General features: G+C 40.7%; 2 protein-coding genes across 5 annotated transcripts in view; one reads left to right on the top strand and one right to left on the bottom strand.

Annotated features, from left to right (window-relative positions):
• The first annotated feature begins 1288 nt into the window (after positions 1-1288).
• plekhb1 (pleckstrin homology domain containing B1) lies at positions 1289-6095 on the top strand. Its single transcript, XM_082549431.1, has 6 exons — positions 1289-1486; positions 2482-2634; positions 2949-3051; positions 3138-3177; positions 3284-3374; positions 5352-6095. Exons 1-6 carry the CDS (start codon positions 1450-1452, stop codon positions 5483-5485), a joined length of 558 nt encoding a protein of 185 aa, XP_082405557.1. The 5' UTR covers positions 1289-1449; the 3' UTR covers positions 5486-6095.
• Positions 6096-6556: 461 nt separating this feature from the next.
• sc5d (sterol-C5-desaturase) overlaps positions 6557-18015 on the bottom strand; it is a 37023-nt gene continuing 25564 nt past the window's right edge. For 2 of the 4 annotated variants that reach the window (XM_082549423.1, XM_082549426.1), the window contains exons 2-5: positions 9090-9307; positions 8442-8574; positions 8264-8364; positions 6557-8152 (exon numbers count right to left, since the gene is read on the bottom strand). In XM_082549423.1, the coding sequence (XP_082405549.1) occupies positions 7688-8152; positions 8264-8364; positions 8442-8574; positions 9090-9307 (917 nt within the window). In that variant the 3' untranslated portion in view covers positions 6557-7687. Of the gene's footprint in view, positions 8153-8263; positions 8365-8441; positions 8575-9089; positions 9308-9394; positions 9972-10780; positions 10872-18015 lie in introns of those variants that run through there. The other 2 variants (XM_082549425.1, XM_082549424.1) reach the window with 2 other exon arrangements.

Consider the following 18015-nt stretch of genomic DNA (forward strand, 5'->3'; position numbering starts at 1 on the left):
GAGCTGAAGATGTAATGGTTTTCACTGGTAGCGACCATTAGGGAAGGTTCAGATGAACTGAAGATGTGGAGAAGAGTAATAGTGGGTAAACTGGGCAAAGAAAGATGTCTGACTGAGTTCCTGTATATGTTTTAGACTGAGTATTAAATGCCAACATTTTGGGTATACATTAAAATATTTCTATGGCAAACATGATGGAAGCTGGCTACTGAAAAATGTCAGATTATAACTGATTTCAGGGGTTCAACTCTTAAATAAAACAGCAGGAGTTATATGAAGGGACCGAGAGAAACATCACTTAGAGGGGAAAAAAGCTTTAGATAAGAAGAAATATATTAAAATGAAAAATTTGACAATCAGAGAGCGGATTCTGTTCATCAAACACAACAGCAGCACATATACGTCTTCTGACTGCAGTGAGCCGAGCTTTCAAATAAAGACGCCTGCTGGGAATTATGAGAGGCGGCAGTCAAGATTCTCCACGATCCCCACTGTGATTGAAATGTTTACAAGACAAGTCATGCCCTGGATGTCAAATAGCAACTCCTAAAGAAACAGAACCACTTCTGCAACTTCTCTACCATTTTACCTGTGGGTACGTCCTTTTGTGTCCCTTAAAAACAGAGAGGCATGCTCCAGTAAACCATTAACACTCAGTGTATCATCATTATTATTATTAATAAAATCGTATATATTAATATTTAGTTCATGCCGAGTTTCAAAACTGTTCATCAACAATAATCACCAAGTGGTTCATGGAAAAACTGCAACAATGGGAGGAAAGCCGCCATTTCAGAGCTTGTATGGGGTGTGACAACATAACATATTGACACACAGTTAAAACAAACAAACAAACAAACAAACAAACAAAAACTAGTTCAGAATTTAGGAACTGGTGTAAACACACCATCAGGAGACTGAGCTGATGTAAACAAGACCAGAACTTTCTGTAGGCTAGAAAAGGAAATGATGTCATCATGCATCACCTGCAGACATTCTGAGAAGACTGACAGAACTGACCTGGGTAATATTAGGCTAATCCTCTGGATGTTATTTTAGGACAGGGATTAAATTGTAAAAGCATGTCATGCATGTGCAGATGAATCTGTGGATTGAGGCCTACAGGAGTTTAGTTCATGTAATAAGAGTGTTCAACAACTTAAACATTGTGTGGCCCACAGTGCAAGTGTCTGATAGAGAAATCAGTTCAGAAAGAGTGATGGGGGGGTTGAGAGAGGGCGTGGTCTCCTAATCCAGAATGATCCTCTGAATCAGTGTCAGTCCTGGTGAGAGCCAGATTAATCTACCAATACCTCAATATACGCAGGACAGAGGCCATATAAACCCAGGCAAAGGCCTCCAACAGCAGAGTCTCTTAGACATAAGCAAGCCTTTTGCTCCTGGATTATTATCAAAGCAAACTAATAACAAGAACAACATCCGAGGATTATGGCGCTCCTGAAATCAAGCTGGTTGTGGAGACAGAGTAAGTTTTTTTTTCTTCACAAATTCAGGGAATTCTATAATAAAATTAGTGCTAGTAACTTAAAGGTTCGATTATTCGGTTCAGTTAATGTATAAAAACATGTAGGCTTCATTTTTTGGGTGCTTTAAGAGACAAGACCTACAGGACAAGACTTATAATTAAAATAATATTCACCCATTTCACCTGCATTTGTTAAGTGTAGTGATAAGGGCCGTTGCATTTTCTTTTACTTTTCTGTTTTTAAGGAGTTTGACTAAGTATGAGCATCAACATCTAGACTAGACATGTGACATGTAGCATGTTACATGCACATTTTACCTCACCTTTTTGGGTAAATGTTAAACTGCGTTGAATAAAGTGATAACACTTAGCACAGTGAAATGTATTTGAAACCTTTTGCATTTTTGCAGATTACAATTTTATCGTGGGACAGGCAGTGTGCTGCATATCTCTGTGAAGGCTATCCTTTGAATTTTAAAGCAGCTCACTAAATACAGCTGCCTGCTTCAACCTGCTAACTGCTCGGTTAGATGCTTTGTGTCTACAGATGACCAATACTGCATTGGTTCATAACAACATCCCAGAGTTTTAAAGCTTTAAATTCTACTATCATTTATTAGCTTTATTCTAATCATAGCTAACACATGTGGGCTGTTTTTCATGTATGTTGTGTTGTGTATTTGTGTTAGTGACCAGATTGCAAACTCGACACTGAGGATTTTCTAGAAAACTTCACGCATTATGAAACTCTACCCTTTGTAACTTGTAATCTCATTATTTGTTCTTGGCCATGCCTTTAAGTGGCTTATCAAGGACACTCAATGGAGATACACCTGCTTGGTGGGAGGGGTAGGGGTGGGACTACATTCAAAAGCAACTACTAAATCACCTGAGATGTGAGGCCTGCAACAGAAGGATGTTAAACTGAAGTTTAAAGTTATCCCAGCACCTTACCATGCACTAATTTTACAATGTGGCATGTGTCTCCTCTCCAGCTTCTGTCCTAAAACGCTGGAAGCTCAACTGGTGTGACCTTTGGATCGATGGGAGTCTTTGCTTTTACAAGTCAGACAACAGGCGAGAGCTGGAGCATCGCGTCAGTCTCAAACTAGCATGCATAGATGTGCAGTCCGGTCAGGAATGTGGAGGTACGGCACGGATCTGTGATACAATTATACCCAGAAGCGAACATGTTCCATCACTATTTAAGTGTGAACGCTGACACACAGAAGTGCTTTAAATGTGCAGTATTTTAAAGACCATATTGGTCAGACTGTATAGAAGTTTAGAAGAAAATATCTCATGATAATAGATTACCATGTCCATGGCAAAAACGTGTATTCTTACAGTAGGCCTGGTCGCAGTTTGCTATAAAATAGGAAAGAAGCTTTAGCTCATTCATTCTCACCTTTCGTTTACCTTTAACAAATATGGGTAATTTACTCCTTTAATTTTACTCCAGGTGTGACTCCACCAGAGAGCAATCCCAGGGAGAATCTCGTCGTGGTTCACCTCATGGACGGCTCAACACTCAACCTGTGCGCAAACAGTGAAGACGAATCAATGTAGGTACTCACGCTTCGCCTCATTATTCTCTGATTTACTTCACAACCGTCCCTCAGTTTCTCAGTCCTGCTTGTTTATTTTTCAGAGCGTGGAAACTGACTCTGCTGCAGACCAGAAGAAACCCGGTGAGTGCTTCATGCTTTCTGTAAAAAGCTTAAACACGATCAGCAAGCTCTCAGATAGTGTTTCCACCACAGAGCTAAAAGTAGTGCTTTGCTTTTTTCACTGTAGGTGTTCACATATGACCCATATGATGACTCCTACCAGGCTGTCCCCCTCAATAGCCGCCACACTGTCTACATAACACCTGGAGCAGGACCAGGTAAGATATCATAGCTTAACACAGAAAACTAGACTTATTATCGACTTAATATAATACATAGTACATATATTATAATATGTAGCCATTTTTTTAAAGTATGGAAAATTATAATAGTTCCCTTTAATATTGTAATTTTAGGACAATAAAATTAACCAAGTGGAGCATTTTAAAGAAGCATTTAGCTCTACACTAAATAAATCTAATGCTGCGGTCTATATACTGGATCAAAAACAACAGCATTCATTTGCATTCATTATCCTAGACCATATCCTATCGAGCAAAAACAGGCTGGCTTATGAGGGCTCTTTTCTGAATCCTGTAAACAACAGGGAATTGAAATATGGCAGCTGTCTTCTTCTTCCAAAGAAGCAGACAATTCAACAGTAATCTAAATAATCCATAACTGCTTTGGTTGCTGCAGTATGTTTTATAAAACATGGCACACCACAAGAACTGAGCACTTATGATGTAGCTGGTATGTAGCCTGTGAGGAAACAGTCAGAAAACCCAGAACCATTCACTGCAATTACCTCTGTATAACCTCATCATGTGTGATAATGCATATTTTTTGTAAGGTTTCCCACATGCGACATGTGTTACTCTGAGTACTCTTTCTTGCTGCACTGTTTGCCTCCACACATCTGCTCAGTTTGTGAGCTAATTGAATTCTGGAGCTAGATTTAGGGCACTTGATGCTCCTGCTGGGCGGTGCTTTGAATCAGCAATAAATTAAGTAGAACAAAGCAACCTTTTTTTAAACGTGACAGTGAGCAGTGCTTAGACTAATAACAGTAATTGGTATGCTAATAACAATTTTTCTTTATGATGTTGTAAGTGTTTTATATTTGTGTCCACATTTAGCTGGACACAAGTCCACACACCTGCTCTGTAAATGAGCCAAGAGGCAGATTAGTGGGGCTTTAAATACTTCACTTAATTGGGTTTTAATGATTTTCTTTTAAAAGTAAAAGCCTATAGGATTTTACTTTGAAAGTATTATGCCATGTGTTTTATACATTCACTTCACTTATGTTTGCATTGCTAGCATTGGGTTAAAAGGCCCTTTTGGCTTTGGCAATGCTTTAGTTCTTCATAGGCATGGATTCAACTAAGTACTAGAAACATTCCTCAGACATTTTGGTCCACAATGACAAGATAGCATCACATGCTTCAGATTCATCAGCTTCACATTCACGATGTAAAAATCTCTTGCTCCGCCACATCCTAAAGCTGATCCGCTGGATTGAGATCTGGTGACTGTGGAGAAAGTTTCAGCATGATGAAGTTATGGTCATGTTCAAGAAAACAGTTTGTGACATGGTGTGTTATCCCATGGTTGTAGAGTTTTGTTGAGCCTGTGTGAATTGTATTGTCATTTTCTTGGGCCTAGCTGGGCCAGTGTGGTCTTCTGCTGCTGCAGCCCATCTACACTCAAAGATGCTCTTCTGCAAACTTGGAATGTAATCAGTGGATATTTGAGTTACTGTTGCCTTCCTAACAGAAGTCTGATCATTCTCTTATAACCTCAGGGAATGTTTAGGTGTTTTCATCCAGAAATGATGCTTATGCTGTTTTGACTTCATGTTTTTTGTTTATGCATCGATCTTGCGTTTAAATTTCCAGTGGAAGTGGTAGATACGCGCATGCACTGTGGTTAGTTTTTGCACAGAAGCCCATCGATACTGCAATACCGGCACACTGTATGCCAGTTAGTTTAAGTTCATTTTAATAAGCACAACTGGGATTTGACACGAGCTGATACTTAAATTCGGGACCAGGAAAAAGGCCTTTGTCAATAAATGAGTTCAGTTCATCATCGGTGCACAATCCACAGCACCACAATGATCTTCAAGTTGCGGACTGTTCTGACATTGTCCCTTTTTACAATCCTGATCTGCCCTTATTTTTCTAGACATTCAAAGCGACTGTCATGTTAACACAAATGGTATAAGTGTCTTCTTTCTGTCTATATTTTAGGAACCCACCAGGTGGTTGTTCAAAGGGACCCGTTTGATGGCGTAGTGGAGCATCTAGCACTGGGAATGTTAGCAGGAATGGCAGCCGGGGCAGCCATGCGATCCTTCCTTTGGATGCCCTTGTTTTTTTGCTGAGATGACTGACATTACTGACAGGAGAGCAAAGCCTGCCTGTCACCAAGACAAGGGAGTTGGACATCTAACGAGCATGTGTAGAACAGGCTTTCCCATCATACTTGCTCTGATAAAAAAGCTGCTTTTGTTCTTTATTATGAGCATATAAAACCTGCGTTGTCATCTTAAACGTGTAAAACACTGTCAGATGCTGCTCCCCTGTGTCGTCTGTGTTTTAAAAATACTGGCTGCCACAATATTAGAAGAACAAACATTACGGTTTTAAAGCGTACATACGAGAATGTGGTTTTTGGGAGCTTTGTGCACTTTGTTCTCACTTGTCTTTTGTAAGTTTTGCTTTTACTTGCTGGTTAAGTTTAAGCACCAAAAATTACTTGTTTAGATTTATGCACAAAACTCTTGGTATAACACTACACATTGTACTGCAACAGCACCAAGGTTGTAGAGTTTTACATCACCACTTATGAACGTTTGCAAAGCAGGAAGTTGGTTTTATATACGAGTTATTTTACCAGTGGAATTCTAGACAAAGTGTAGTTTGTAAGAAATATTAAAATATTAGCACCTCACTAGAAAACAAGTAGATATATTAAAAATAAATTATAATACACTGAAATTCACTTTTGTTTTCACTGCACAACAGTCCTAGCTATACAACCACTAACTAGCATTTTTCATAGCTCTCGTCAGTATCGCTGCCTCGACTACCTGAAGATGGACGGATGACCCAAAAGCTCAGCAGGTCAAACTTCAAGGGACTGAAGACTGCGTCTTAGGCAGTCAGCTTGCCTTTAGGTCAAAGTGTTTGATGAAACCATGGGTTTAAACTACAACTGCAAGTCCAACAACTATGGAAGTTTGAGGAGTCCACCAATAAGGAAAACATTTGACACCCATGAGTCAGTTGAGTTATTTAGTTGAAATTTTGAGACATTAATCCCAAGCAAAAAAAGAAGTTGTTTTTGGAAGTGGAAACAAGCTTCCATAAAATACAAGCTCTTAAAATAAAATATAAAGAGACACTATTTCCCCAAAATATATTTCAAATTTATTATTGTATTAATATTTCAAAAAAAAAAAAAAATATCCACAAAGCATTTCTACTCTGTATCCATCAACACACTGACAATGATGCTAATGTAATCTCAGCAAAGACTGACATGAGCTGTGTGATCTTTCGGTGCATACATTTATTGCAGTTCTATGTCGCATGCTACAACTATAGTATTAAAATGCAAAACATGTATTAAATGATCGCGTTCAACTATTCTCTTGTCTTTATAACCAGAATCAGTGCACATGAAAAAAAATCCTGCAGAGCTCGAAAAGAAAGAACCAAGAATATGGAGTTGTATGCATCACACCACATCAGTGCTTTGAGGGGGATGGATGTATAAATGCAGGTCTGTTTAAGGTATGATCCATGTGAGGGCTTAAGAATAAATGAACCACATGTGGCACCCATATTTATCCCACAAACTTTATTCCCTACCGAGAGGAAACTGCCCAGTATATATCTATAAAACACATTTTCTAAGATTTTTTAAATGTTTCAGAATTTCTTTGACACTTCTGTTGGCAACGTAATTTCTAACGGTTACTTATAATTGCCATCTTCTCAATATTTTAATTAAATTGCAACAGAAGACACGACTTTTGAAAAATTAAAGTTAATGAGGCCTCTGCTGCTCTTCTCTTACGTTTCTTATGACTCTTAAAAAAAAAAGAATAATAATAAAAGCTGGAAGTGCAAAGTAGGCATGGCTGATTAGCCAGTGTTTCAACTTTTGGGTTACTCTGATTTATAACCTGTCAAATAAAAACCTCTGGCTTTAGTAGAGCCCTGTGAAATCAGCCTCAGGTCTGGTTTGTGACTGAAGAAGCTCCAGTAGCTCCAGCAGCTCCAGCTTTCTGGTGATCCTCAAGTCTCTTTGCTGCGCGGTTCGCAAAAATCTGTTACACTACAAAACAACACCCCATCTCCGGATGTTAGTCGATAGTTTGTGATTGGTATGTGTGTGCAGTCCAACCAGGGGCAGCCGTTTCACATTCACTCATTGCTCCACAAGAACTCAATTCTTACAAAGGCTTATTTGGCACATACATGAACTCCAATTACTCTCCAATACGCTGGGCTTTAGCAAATTGTCTTTACAAAAAAATAGAGATCACTTTCTGAAATTATTCATAACCCGCGTACTGTTACTCCTCCTTACAGGTAACTCCCCTCTGAGCCCGTCCATTCACTTGCCCGTTAGGCTTCGCTTCGTCATTTCCCAACTTTCCCTCTGCTTGAAGTTTCCTGATCAGATCATGGGGACCTTTCCCCATCAGAGCTGACGGGTGCCTATAGGAGCCTCCCAGGCGGTCCCACAGAGTGAAATATTGACCGTAGTTGTAGTCGAAGAAGAGGTGGTGGTCAGTGTGGTGAGCTGAGCCGTTGATGACGCTCGTCAGAGCTCCGGGTACACGATAGTCGCCGTCGTGGATGGAGATGGTCCAGATGTTAACGAAAACGTAAAGAGCCAAGTAGAGCACCTTGTGGAGGGGGAAGAGGAACGGGTAGATGTGGTAGGGCATTCCTTGCAGGAAGCCGTCCACTGGATGAAAAGCATGACTGGCAAAGGGAGTGGGGATCTTCCAGATGTGGTGTGGTTTGTGAAACAGCTGTTGGGGACAAGAGAGCAGTGAGGTCAATAAAGTTTAACGCACGATAAAGACATTTCCACTATTCAGCAATTGTATATTGCCAGTACGAAAAAACACAAGTGTCCTCACCTTGTAAATAAGCTTATGGTGTAAGAAGCGGTGAATCCAGTAGATGCACATGTCAGTAAAGAACAGGAATGAAATCATACTCAGGAAAAGGCCGGGCCAACCTGAAAGCACAGAGGTCATGTCACCGACAAAAACTTTAGGAGAATTTGAAACATTTTCTGCTGCTTCTTCAGCTTACCGAGGGGCGAATCGGCAACATGATCGTAGAGTTTGCTGTAGCCTCTGACTTCAGTGAAAAACAAAGCCACAGTGGGAATGCTGATCACGGGCAGAGAGGTCATCGCATATTTGATTTCTCGCCATACTTGATTCTACAAATAACAATAAGTAACATTTTTTTAATATGTAATAAAATAAATAAGAATGAAAAAAAAAATGAAACCAATGTGGGGAATTCCTGTTATTAACTTTGATGGACAAAATTATCAAAGCGCATTTCAAACAAAGTAGTTTGGGGGCTAAAAAAAACAAAAATTAATCTCACCCAGCCTTAAAAGACACACAAAGGCTTTCATGAAGAGACCCTCACCCCAGTTAAATGGCCCAATTAAATCACTACATGTAGACACTACATGTCCGTTAGGCAGGAAAAGCATTAACAACACTACAGGAGGTGAAACCAGTAACATAAACAACTATAAAATACAGTTAGTTTCGCAATAAAAACACTATTAATTCTTGGTTTTGAAGCCATAGTGTGCACACGACAGTAATTTGCAAGTGTTCCTATAAATCTGTACACCCTTTTGCAGATACAAAGGTCAATTGATTGCAGGCTTTAGCTCTGCCAACACTCAGTCATAAAAACAAGATATGGGCTTTATACCTCCAAGAAGTGTGGGTGTTTCATCAGATTGTGGTCGAAGATGAAGTAGTAGCTGATGGCTCCCAGGCCCAGGTACAGGACTGCAGCTCCGAGGTTCGTCACCACCAGCAGGCTGATAATCTGCCGCAGGGCTCCGTCTTCAGGCCACGACGCTGGGTACACGTACGGCGTGAAGAAGTAGTAGTCAGCGACATTCAGCACAAGATCCATGGCTGAATCTGTAAAAATACAACAAAAGAAAGTCAATATTTATATCAGAGCATTTCCTTTTGAGAGTGTTGAGAGGTTTAGTCTCCCTTATTCACCTTTAATTTTCTCGCCATCCATTATCTTTTGCTTATCTGGTGTCAGGTCATATTGAGTATGCTAACTGAGGCATTTCACAAATCCTTCTTCCCAGTTGCCCATAAAATATCCAATGGAGGGTGCACAGAAAGTTCCTAGCCGAGTGCCCGAACCTCCACCTCCACTGCTCATTTTCATAGCTTCTAAATTTTACAGCCGTTGCCATCTTAGAGTGATGCAGAGATGGAAAAGTCACAGACTGTATGCCACTCCTGGTTCAGTAAAATATGGTGATTCATACAGTGGCGTGCTGTTGCTGCCAGGTAGTGAGTTGGTGGTTTTCCATCAACACCTCCTGCTTAATGCTGATACCCTTGGCTGCCAACTGAACATATTCAAATTTAACACCAAACCTGCTACTCCTCTAGGTTCAGTCTTAACTGGCAATGTAGGCAAGCAAATGGGCTTAAAGTCACAGACTGCTGAGTTACTGTTGTCTTCCTCGTAGTTGGGTTACATGTTTTTTTTGGAAATGTTAGAGCAACCACAGCACTAGTTAGTCTGGCAGCTCGGGAATTTCATAACTAGTTTTCCAATAAATATCAGACAGATGTAGCCAAGATGCAGTCATCTTGGAAGGCCTCCTGGCACTTCCTTTGTGTCATTATCCAACTTAAACTTTATTTTAGTGGATTTTTTAAAAAGTGCATGTATAAAGTCACATTTGTTGAAAAACGCTTAAACTCTTAAATTCATAAATAAGGCTTTAATTTTTCCCCCCATCTGAAAGTGGTACTTTTACCACCTTCTTTGCAGTTTGCATTTCTCCCACAGACTTAACGGCAGGTGCCCATCAGGCGTGTAAATCAGACTCATAGTTGGAATTCCACCAAAAGAAACACCTGACGGTGGCATTTACCGACACCAAGCGTGCCGTCGGCCGCCTTTTTTTGATCACTTTCCTGAACCGGTTAGATCAGATAACATAGCCTAACTGTCACATACACATAACGGTAAGTGAAAGAGCCCGGAGTTTGTAAAAATCACAAAAACCGAATAAGCATCTGCATTGTCCGTCTTTAACATTACCGTTTCCGTTTCAACCGAAACGCGTAACGTATTTCGTCACAGCTCCACATCGCTCACTTTCCTCTAAGAAAATTAAAAATGGGTATTTGAAACATGAAAAATGAAGGCTGGATGGATGTACACTGAAAAGTTTTGCAAAGCACATACATGAACGCAAAAACATGACAATAACTACTCGTTATGCGTAGAAACCCCATTTTTTGCAGAATTTGGCTTCACTAAAGGGACTCCAAAAAGGCTTAATCGGGTTTAAATACAACTAACCTGGAGTGTCACACTATTAATATAAAGTTACAGCCATGTAAATAGCACTGTACCTTTTCTTGGTTGCAGGTATCCCGGAACAACGATGGAGGGAGGCTCACTCAACTAAAGTCGGGCAGACGACCAATTAACAGCTAGTTTCCCAAAACGTCACACGAAGATTCACCAATGAGCGACGAGTTTTTCATCACGGCAGGGTTGTTGTGTTTTCCAATTGGCTAGTCGAAGGATCTGATCATGGCGTTACTGAATCTGTGCTAAATGTCCTGCAACAGCTGGATCATCAGGACAGAAGATGAAACACCTTAAAGGAAGTTTTACCTGAACGACAAAACGCCCCGAATGCGCTCCATTATAACTTCAGAACTACAGAACAATAGTAGCAAAATTAATTTACAAACTTTAGGTACTGAAAGTCATTCAGTGTTTTTCACTTCCCTTGTATTAAATGGAAGGATTACATAAATATGGGAGCCATTGCTGCAATTCGGCATCCTCCAGCATCTGCACTGCACCTTAAAAAATGACTTTTAGTAGTCTTTCCATGACTACACTAGTTTGCTTTAAGACAAAACCCAGATACAGCACTGAGAAACTGTTAAACTGTGACATGCACAACATAATTGGAGACGACACGTTAACTAAAGCATCCTCTGTGTGAGGATCTAAACGTATTCTACGCTAGATTCGACACAGCGAACACCATGAGACCGGACAGTGTGCGCACCGCGGATGACGTCAGTGCGCACACTGTGTCTGAGGAGGATGTGCGGAGGTGCTTCAGGAAGGTGAACGCACGCAAAGCTACTGGTCCGGACGGGATTCCCGGCCGCGTCCTCAAGTCATGCGCGGCTCAGCTGGCTGGAGTGTTCACGCACATCTTCAACCTTTCCCTCTCTCTGTCTGTAGTCCCAGCCTGCTTCAAAATGGCCACCATCGTCCCTGTACCCAAATCCTCCACCATCTCCTCATTGAACGACTGGCGACCTGTAGCCCTGACCCCCATCGTAAGCAAATGCTTCGAGAAGCTGGTCAGGGACTTCATCTGCTCTGCACTACCCGACTCACTGGACCCTCTACAGTTCGCATACCGCCACAACAGGTCCACTGATGATGCCATAGCCCTGACACTACACACTGCCCTGTCACACCTGGAGAAGAGAGACACGTATGTGAGAATGCTGTTTGTAGATTACAGCTCAGCATTCAATACCATCGTTCCCTCGAAGCTGGACAGGAAACTGCAGGATCTAGGACTGAGCAGCTCCCTCTGCAGCTGGATCCTTAGCTTCCTGTCTAACAGACGCCAGGTGGTCAGACTGGGCAGCATCACCTCATCCCCCATCACACTGAACACTGGTGCTCCACAGGGGTGTGTACTGAGCCCTCTCCTGTACTCACTCTACACCTACGACTGCACGGCCACTAACAGCTCCAACATCATTGTGAAGTTTGCGGACGACACTACAGTGGTGGGTCTTATCACCAACGGTGATGAGACAGCTTACAGGGAGGAGGTCAGCGCCCTGACCCACTGGTGTCAAGACAACCATCTCACCCTCAACGTCGCAAAGACAAAGGAGTTGATAGTGGACTTCCGGAGGTGCAGAGAAGTACACACCCCCATCACCATCAACGGCGCTGCTGTGGAGAGAGTGAGCAGCTTCCGGTTCCTTGGAGTACATCTGGCTGAGGATCTTACGTGGTCAGTACACACAAACAAAACAGTGAAGAAGGCGCAGCAGCGCCTCTTCTTTCTCAGGAGACTGAAAAGATTCAGCATGAGCCCCCGCATCCTCAGGACCTTCTATCACTGTGCCATTGAGAGTATCCTCACTGGATGCATCACCACCTGGTATGGCAACAGCACCGCCTACAACTGCAAAGCTCTCCAGAGAGTAGTGCGGTGCTCTGAACGGATAATTGGAGGTGAGCTTCCCTCCCTCCAAGACATCTACAGGAAGCGGTTCCTGAGGAAAGCGGGGAGGATCATCAAGGACTCCAGTCACCCCAGCCATAAACTGTTCAGACTGCTTCCATCAGGAAGGAGGTTCTGCAGCATCCGGTCCCGAACCAGCAGACTGAGAGACAGCTTCTTCCATCAGGCCATCAGACTGCTGAACACTTCATAGACACCTCAGCTTCACTACTGGAACTTTAACATTATGCACTCCATACTGTACAGTAATGCCACTGTTTTGCACATATTCAACTCTGTATATTTAATTTTTTTATATATATATTTTATTTATTGTTTACTCTATTTAATTTGTAAAATATGTGTATACACACACACACACACACACACACACACACACACACACACACACACACACACACACACACACACACACACGTAGAAAAATATTTAGTATACACATCCAGAAATGCATATACTATTATATATTGTACATATATTTATTAGTTTCAGATGTAGCCATTCTTGTATTTTGCTTGTTTACATTGTTGTATTTTGCACAACTCTGTTGCTTGTGAAGCTCGCACACAAGAATTTCACTCACATGTGCTGTACCAATGTACCTGCACATGTGATGTGACAATAAAAGTGATTTGATTTGATTAAAATTAAACCCAGACAGATAAGTATTTTAATGCAATTGAAAAGCAAAATTATATTCCAATATGAAATAATTACATTTGGCTTGCTGGGACAGTAGAAATACCTTAGGCTGCACTGTCTTTAAAATAACTTTCCCAGCTTTATACCTCTCTTGTCTGACTGTGACAGTAGATAAAATATAGCAACTTTTATTTGTCCCAAAGGTGGGGAATTCCTACAGCACATATTCATAAACATTAAGGAATAACATAAATATGTGATAAAGTCAAAATGAGTTAACAATAGCTTACTGGATGTAAGCCACGCTTTCTCCTTCCAGATGAGTATTGTGCCTTCAAATTTAACTTGAAATGGAAAAAAAGTATACAAAATGATGCAGTTTGATGTTAATGTCAGTGGTGACAAATTCCTTTTTATTGTGACAGAAACAAACAAACAAAACCCTGACGCCTGTCTAACCACAAGATGTCAGCAGTGCTCTAATGTACAAGTGAGAGCAGCCTCAGCCGTTACTGATATATTACTCATGACTGCAGGCACTATGGGAATATACAGAGATTTTATGGTAGCACCACTGGACGTTAGTGTATTTTAGTGTAACACATGGATTTATTACTGGACACACTATTACCTTCAATGTGAAAGTACAGGATTATTATAGGAAAAAGCAGTAAAATGGTTATAGCATAACCCTTCATAAAAGCTTTTATATTATATTATATTATATTATATTATATTATATTATATTATATTATATTATATTATATTATATCCAGTGGGTCACTTTTTTTAATCAAGATATCTAATTTTAAATAAGCCACAAATGGAGAATCGGAGTTACGTGTCTCTTCTTTAGTTGTGATTTTGTTCAAATTCAGCTGTTTTGCTTTCATGACATACACCTTAACAGAGCACACTGCCATTTTCCATTTAGTTTTCATTATGTTTATCATACATCTTTATGGTTATATTACTGCATGTTATATAACATGATATTCAAATTTATATACAATATTAAGAATTTATTTGTGTAATATAAACACAAATAACACCATGTCTTACTGCTTGCAGTGATGAGTCACTGAGCTTCAGTCCAGTTCTTGTGTAATTTGGCATACCTCACCCTTTTCCCTGTTTCCATTTCTTATGAATGGTTTCTCAACATCCACCATTTCAATGAGGAGTAGAGTGGTGGATGCGAACAGTAGATGGATCAGTGGAAGGACCAGATACACCTCTGAGATCTCGTGTTGAGTCTTTGCTGGATTTTCTCCTGTTTCTTAAGGACGTGACTTTCAGATACTGTTCAAGTTTTGTAGATGAAGTTTTAATTTTTTGGTCTGTTGCTCCTTCTTTCGTACTCAACTTTGTTTCGTCCAGTTTTCTGAAATACTTTACGACACCCTACCAAGCATGCCGAGATATTCCAGGTTTTCGATTAATAGCTCTTTGGGAATCACCTTGTGGGTGCAAAACACTATTTTTATGCCTGTCAAAGTGTGATTATTGGCATTGTTGCACTTTCAACAAAAGAAATGGGAACACATTGTGTTTTTGTAACAGGCTGCTAGTAACAAAATGCCTGAAGAGACTAAAATCAAAGCTGGTTCTTTGCTAAGTTTTCTGTTATCTGTGGACACGATGCCGATTCATCCCTTGAGTTACGTCCTTTTTTTATGCTTGAATGATTCATAGGTCAGTCTTATTGTGTGTCACGACAAATAGCTTAAATGCAACACAGTTGTGGAGTAGCGATATATATAAAAATTCATCAAAGACGATAAAGCAGAATTAAAAATGTCTCAGTAAATGTAGGAGAGACAGCAACAAAGTAGTTCAGTATATCACAGTGGACAGTGCAACAAAGTGACAGTTTACACAGAAGCCACGGCCACAGCAGTTTTCATCCTCAGCTGGAGGGATGTATCAGACATTGCAGGTGTCTGAGCATCATCTAGGTCTTTAACACTGCTCTCCTCTGCCAGGGTCAGCTCATTGTGTCCACACCTCTCAGAATTGTTCCCTTTGTGTTACTGATTTTAAAGCACTGATATGCCAGTTGGTTCTTGGTCAGTGTTGACGTTGGACTTTGTTGTGTGTAACCTCTTTCATTGGGTCTGCTGTCATAGTAGGCCATAGCCTGTTTTCTCAGCAGACTCCCCAACGTCTGACTCCAACATCCCTCTTTTATTATTATTATTATTATTTTTTTTATATGTTTTGACAGATACAACCAGTGCCTGCTTGAACCGAATACATCAATAATAATATGTTGCGTGTATGAATTAAGAGACTGAGTCGATTTGAGGGGAACTCACTCTACTTTAGAGGGAAGTTGCTGTTTTAAATACACCAAGAGTTGTCTAGCAGGCTGTGAAGTCATCTCCCTCTGTGTGCAGAAAAACACGCACCAATCAGGATATCTGCAGAGAGGCAACCATCACGCTGAGCTCCAGATAACCTGCTGTTCATCATCTCCTCAGTAGGCAAAAACAGTGGATGTGTCACTTTGAGAAATGTAATCAAAAACTGGAGAAACTTGCTGCAACACAGTCACAGATTAATGTTTCAAGTCATAATATATTTGATTGTCTTGCCACTTCACTGGTTACAATTCATGTCTGCAGTGAGCAATTGTCATTATCGTTATCAGTAATCACAAACTTTTTTCTTTTTTTACTCAGAAAGATTAATTTAACACTTTTCAGCAGCTCCCAGCGTCACACTGGCGAAGCTGCATATATAAACCCGAGTGCACCTGAGCCCGAATAAACTGGATATATTTCATACTGACACACGAGAGCCACTTAGCAACATGTCAGCCTGCGAGTTTCAGGTTAAAGCGCACACCAGATCATTCCCAGAAGAACACGCCACCGAACACTTGTGAATGACGTGTCTTTATTGACCAAATGAATCCACATCTTGGTCATATTCGTCGAGAGGTTTGTTGGATCAGACCGTCCTGAGCGTAAACCATCCAAACGGTCACGAGGACCACTTCACCTCCTCTTTTGGATTTGGTTACTGCAGGCCACAGCTGCTGCTGTTTAGGCAGTTTTGGGACTGTGGCTGCATCTGCTCATAAATAACACAGTCTCATAAAATTTAATGAAATGAGAATTAACTATGACACACGGATTAGGCTGTATGAATACTGCAAACATCATTTTCCTCTACTTTTTGAATGGATGACAAAAGCATTTTTCATCATTACCATTCATAATGATGCACATTGCAACTTTGGCTTAAAATATTTTTTTAAATGACTGGAGGACAGAAATAATTCAGCTCAATTTTATTTATACAGCGCCAAATCACAACTGTCTAAGATAAAGACCCCACAATATAAAACCACAACAATCAAATGACCAAGGACTTGGCGACAGTGGGAAGGAGAAACTCCATTTTAACAGGAAGAAACCTCCGACAGAACCAGGCTCAGGGAGGGGAGGGGCCATCTTTGTGAGCAGTTGGGAGTGATGTGAAGAAGCCAGGACAAAAGACACACTGTGAAAGAGAGCCATAGATGAATAATAACTAATGATTAAATGCAGAGTGGTGTGTAGACACTAGTGAGTGAAGAACAAACACTCAGTGCATCATGGGAAGCTCCTGCAGCGTAACTAAGGGAGGGTTCGGGGTCACCTGATCCAGCTCTAACTACATGCTTTATCAAAAAGGAAAGTTTTGAGCCTGGTTTTAAAAGTAGAGAGGGTGTCTGGCTCCCAAATAAAAATCTGGAGCTGGTTCAACAGAAATATAACAACAAGCCTGGAGGAAAGAGTCTTGATATATTGTAACTACTCACATCCCGTTAAAGTGTTCCTGGCATTTCAATTCAGAAAGTGTCCACAAACTGAATCTTCAGCTGAACCAGCTATTCTGAGCCATTATTGTTATTGACCAACTCGGACTCGTTTTGCATTGGAACCTTTTTGAAGAGAGTCCCAAACTGCCCTTGTCAGCTCAGCTGTAATGTACAGCGTAATACATTCCTGTTCAAAAAGCTATCTGAAAGACTGCAAAAGCCATAGAAATAATCATGTTGTGATAAATCAGTTACAGATGGGTGGCTGCTGAGCTATTAACCTAATAAACAATGCTTGGGCAGGCCTGCACTAAAGAGTGTGAAACTCTCGCAGCGGCTAACTATTTACTACCAAACAAAGTGCTGTAACATAAAAATTATGCTTGTTGTCATCGCCTCTACGCTAGAGCGTCCTCTGTTCACCTGTTGAATCCCAATTAAGTACTCAGTGGTGCTTTAGCCCCGGTTTGGTCTGCCAGCTTTAGAGGGAAGTGTCAAACTCTTTGGCTTGCGGGACATTTGACTGCTCGTTCTCTGGCCAGGAAACACATTTCCGTGGATTGGTACAATTTTACTGCACATATTTACAACATAGGATTTTGCAGAGACCAAGGACTTTGTATGCTGTGTGAGATGGCCCATAATTAAAAGCACTTTGCAAATGAGCTGGTGATAAATGTTCCAGTTAAACTGTGTTAAATGATGTCCAAATCTTCTTCTGTAGACTTGTTCCTGTAGGGGGGGGTCACCACATGAGATCATCTGTTTCCATCTCTTCCTTTCCTCTCCATCTTCTTCTGTCACATAAGATTCTTTCACCACATCCATAACCTTCTTCTTTGCTTCCCTTTTATTTCTTTTCTTTCCTCTTGCGAGGGAGCTTTAAGCCTCACCAT

This window comes from Aulonocara stuartgranti (genome assembly GCF_965226115.1).
Source record: "Aulonocara stuartgranti genome assembly, chromosome: 10".
Classification (NCBI taxonomy): Eukaryota; Metazoa; Chordata; class Actinopteri; order Cichliformes; family Cichlidae; genus Aulonocara; species Aulonocara stuartgranti.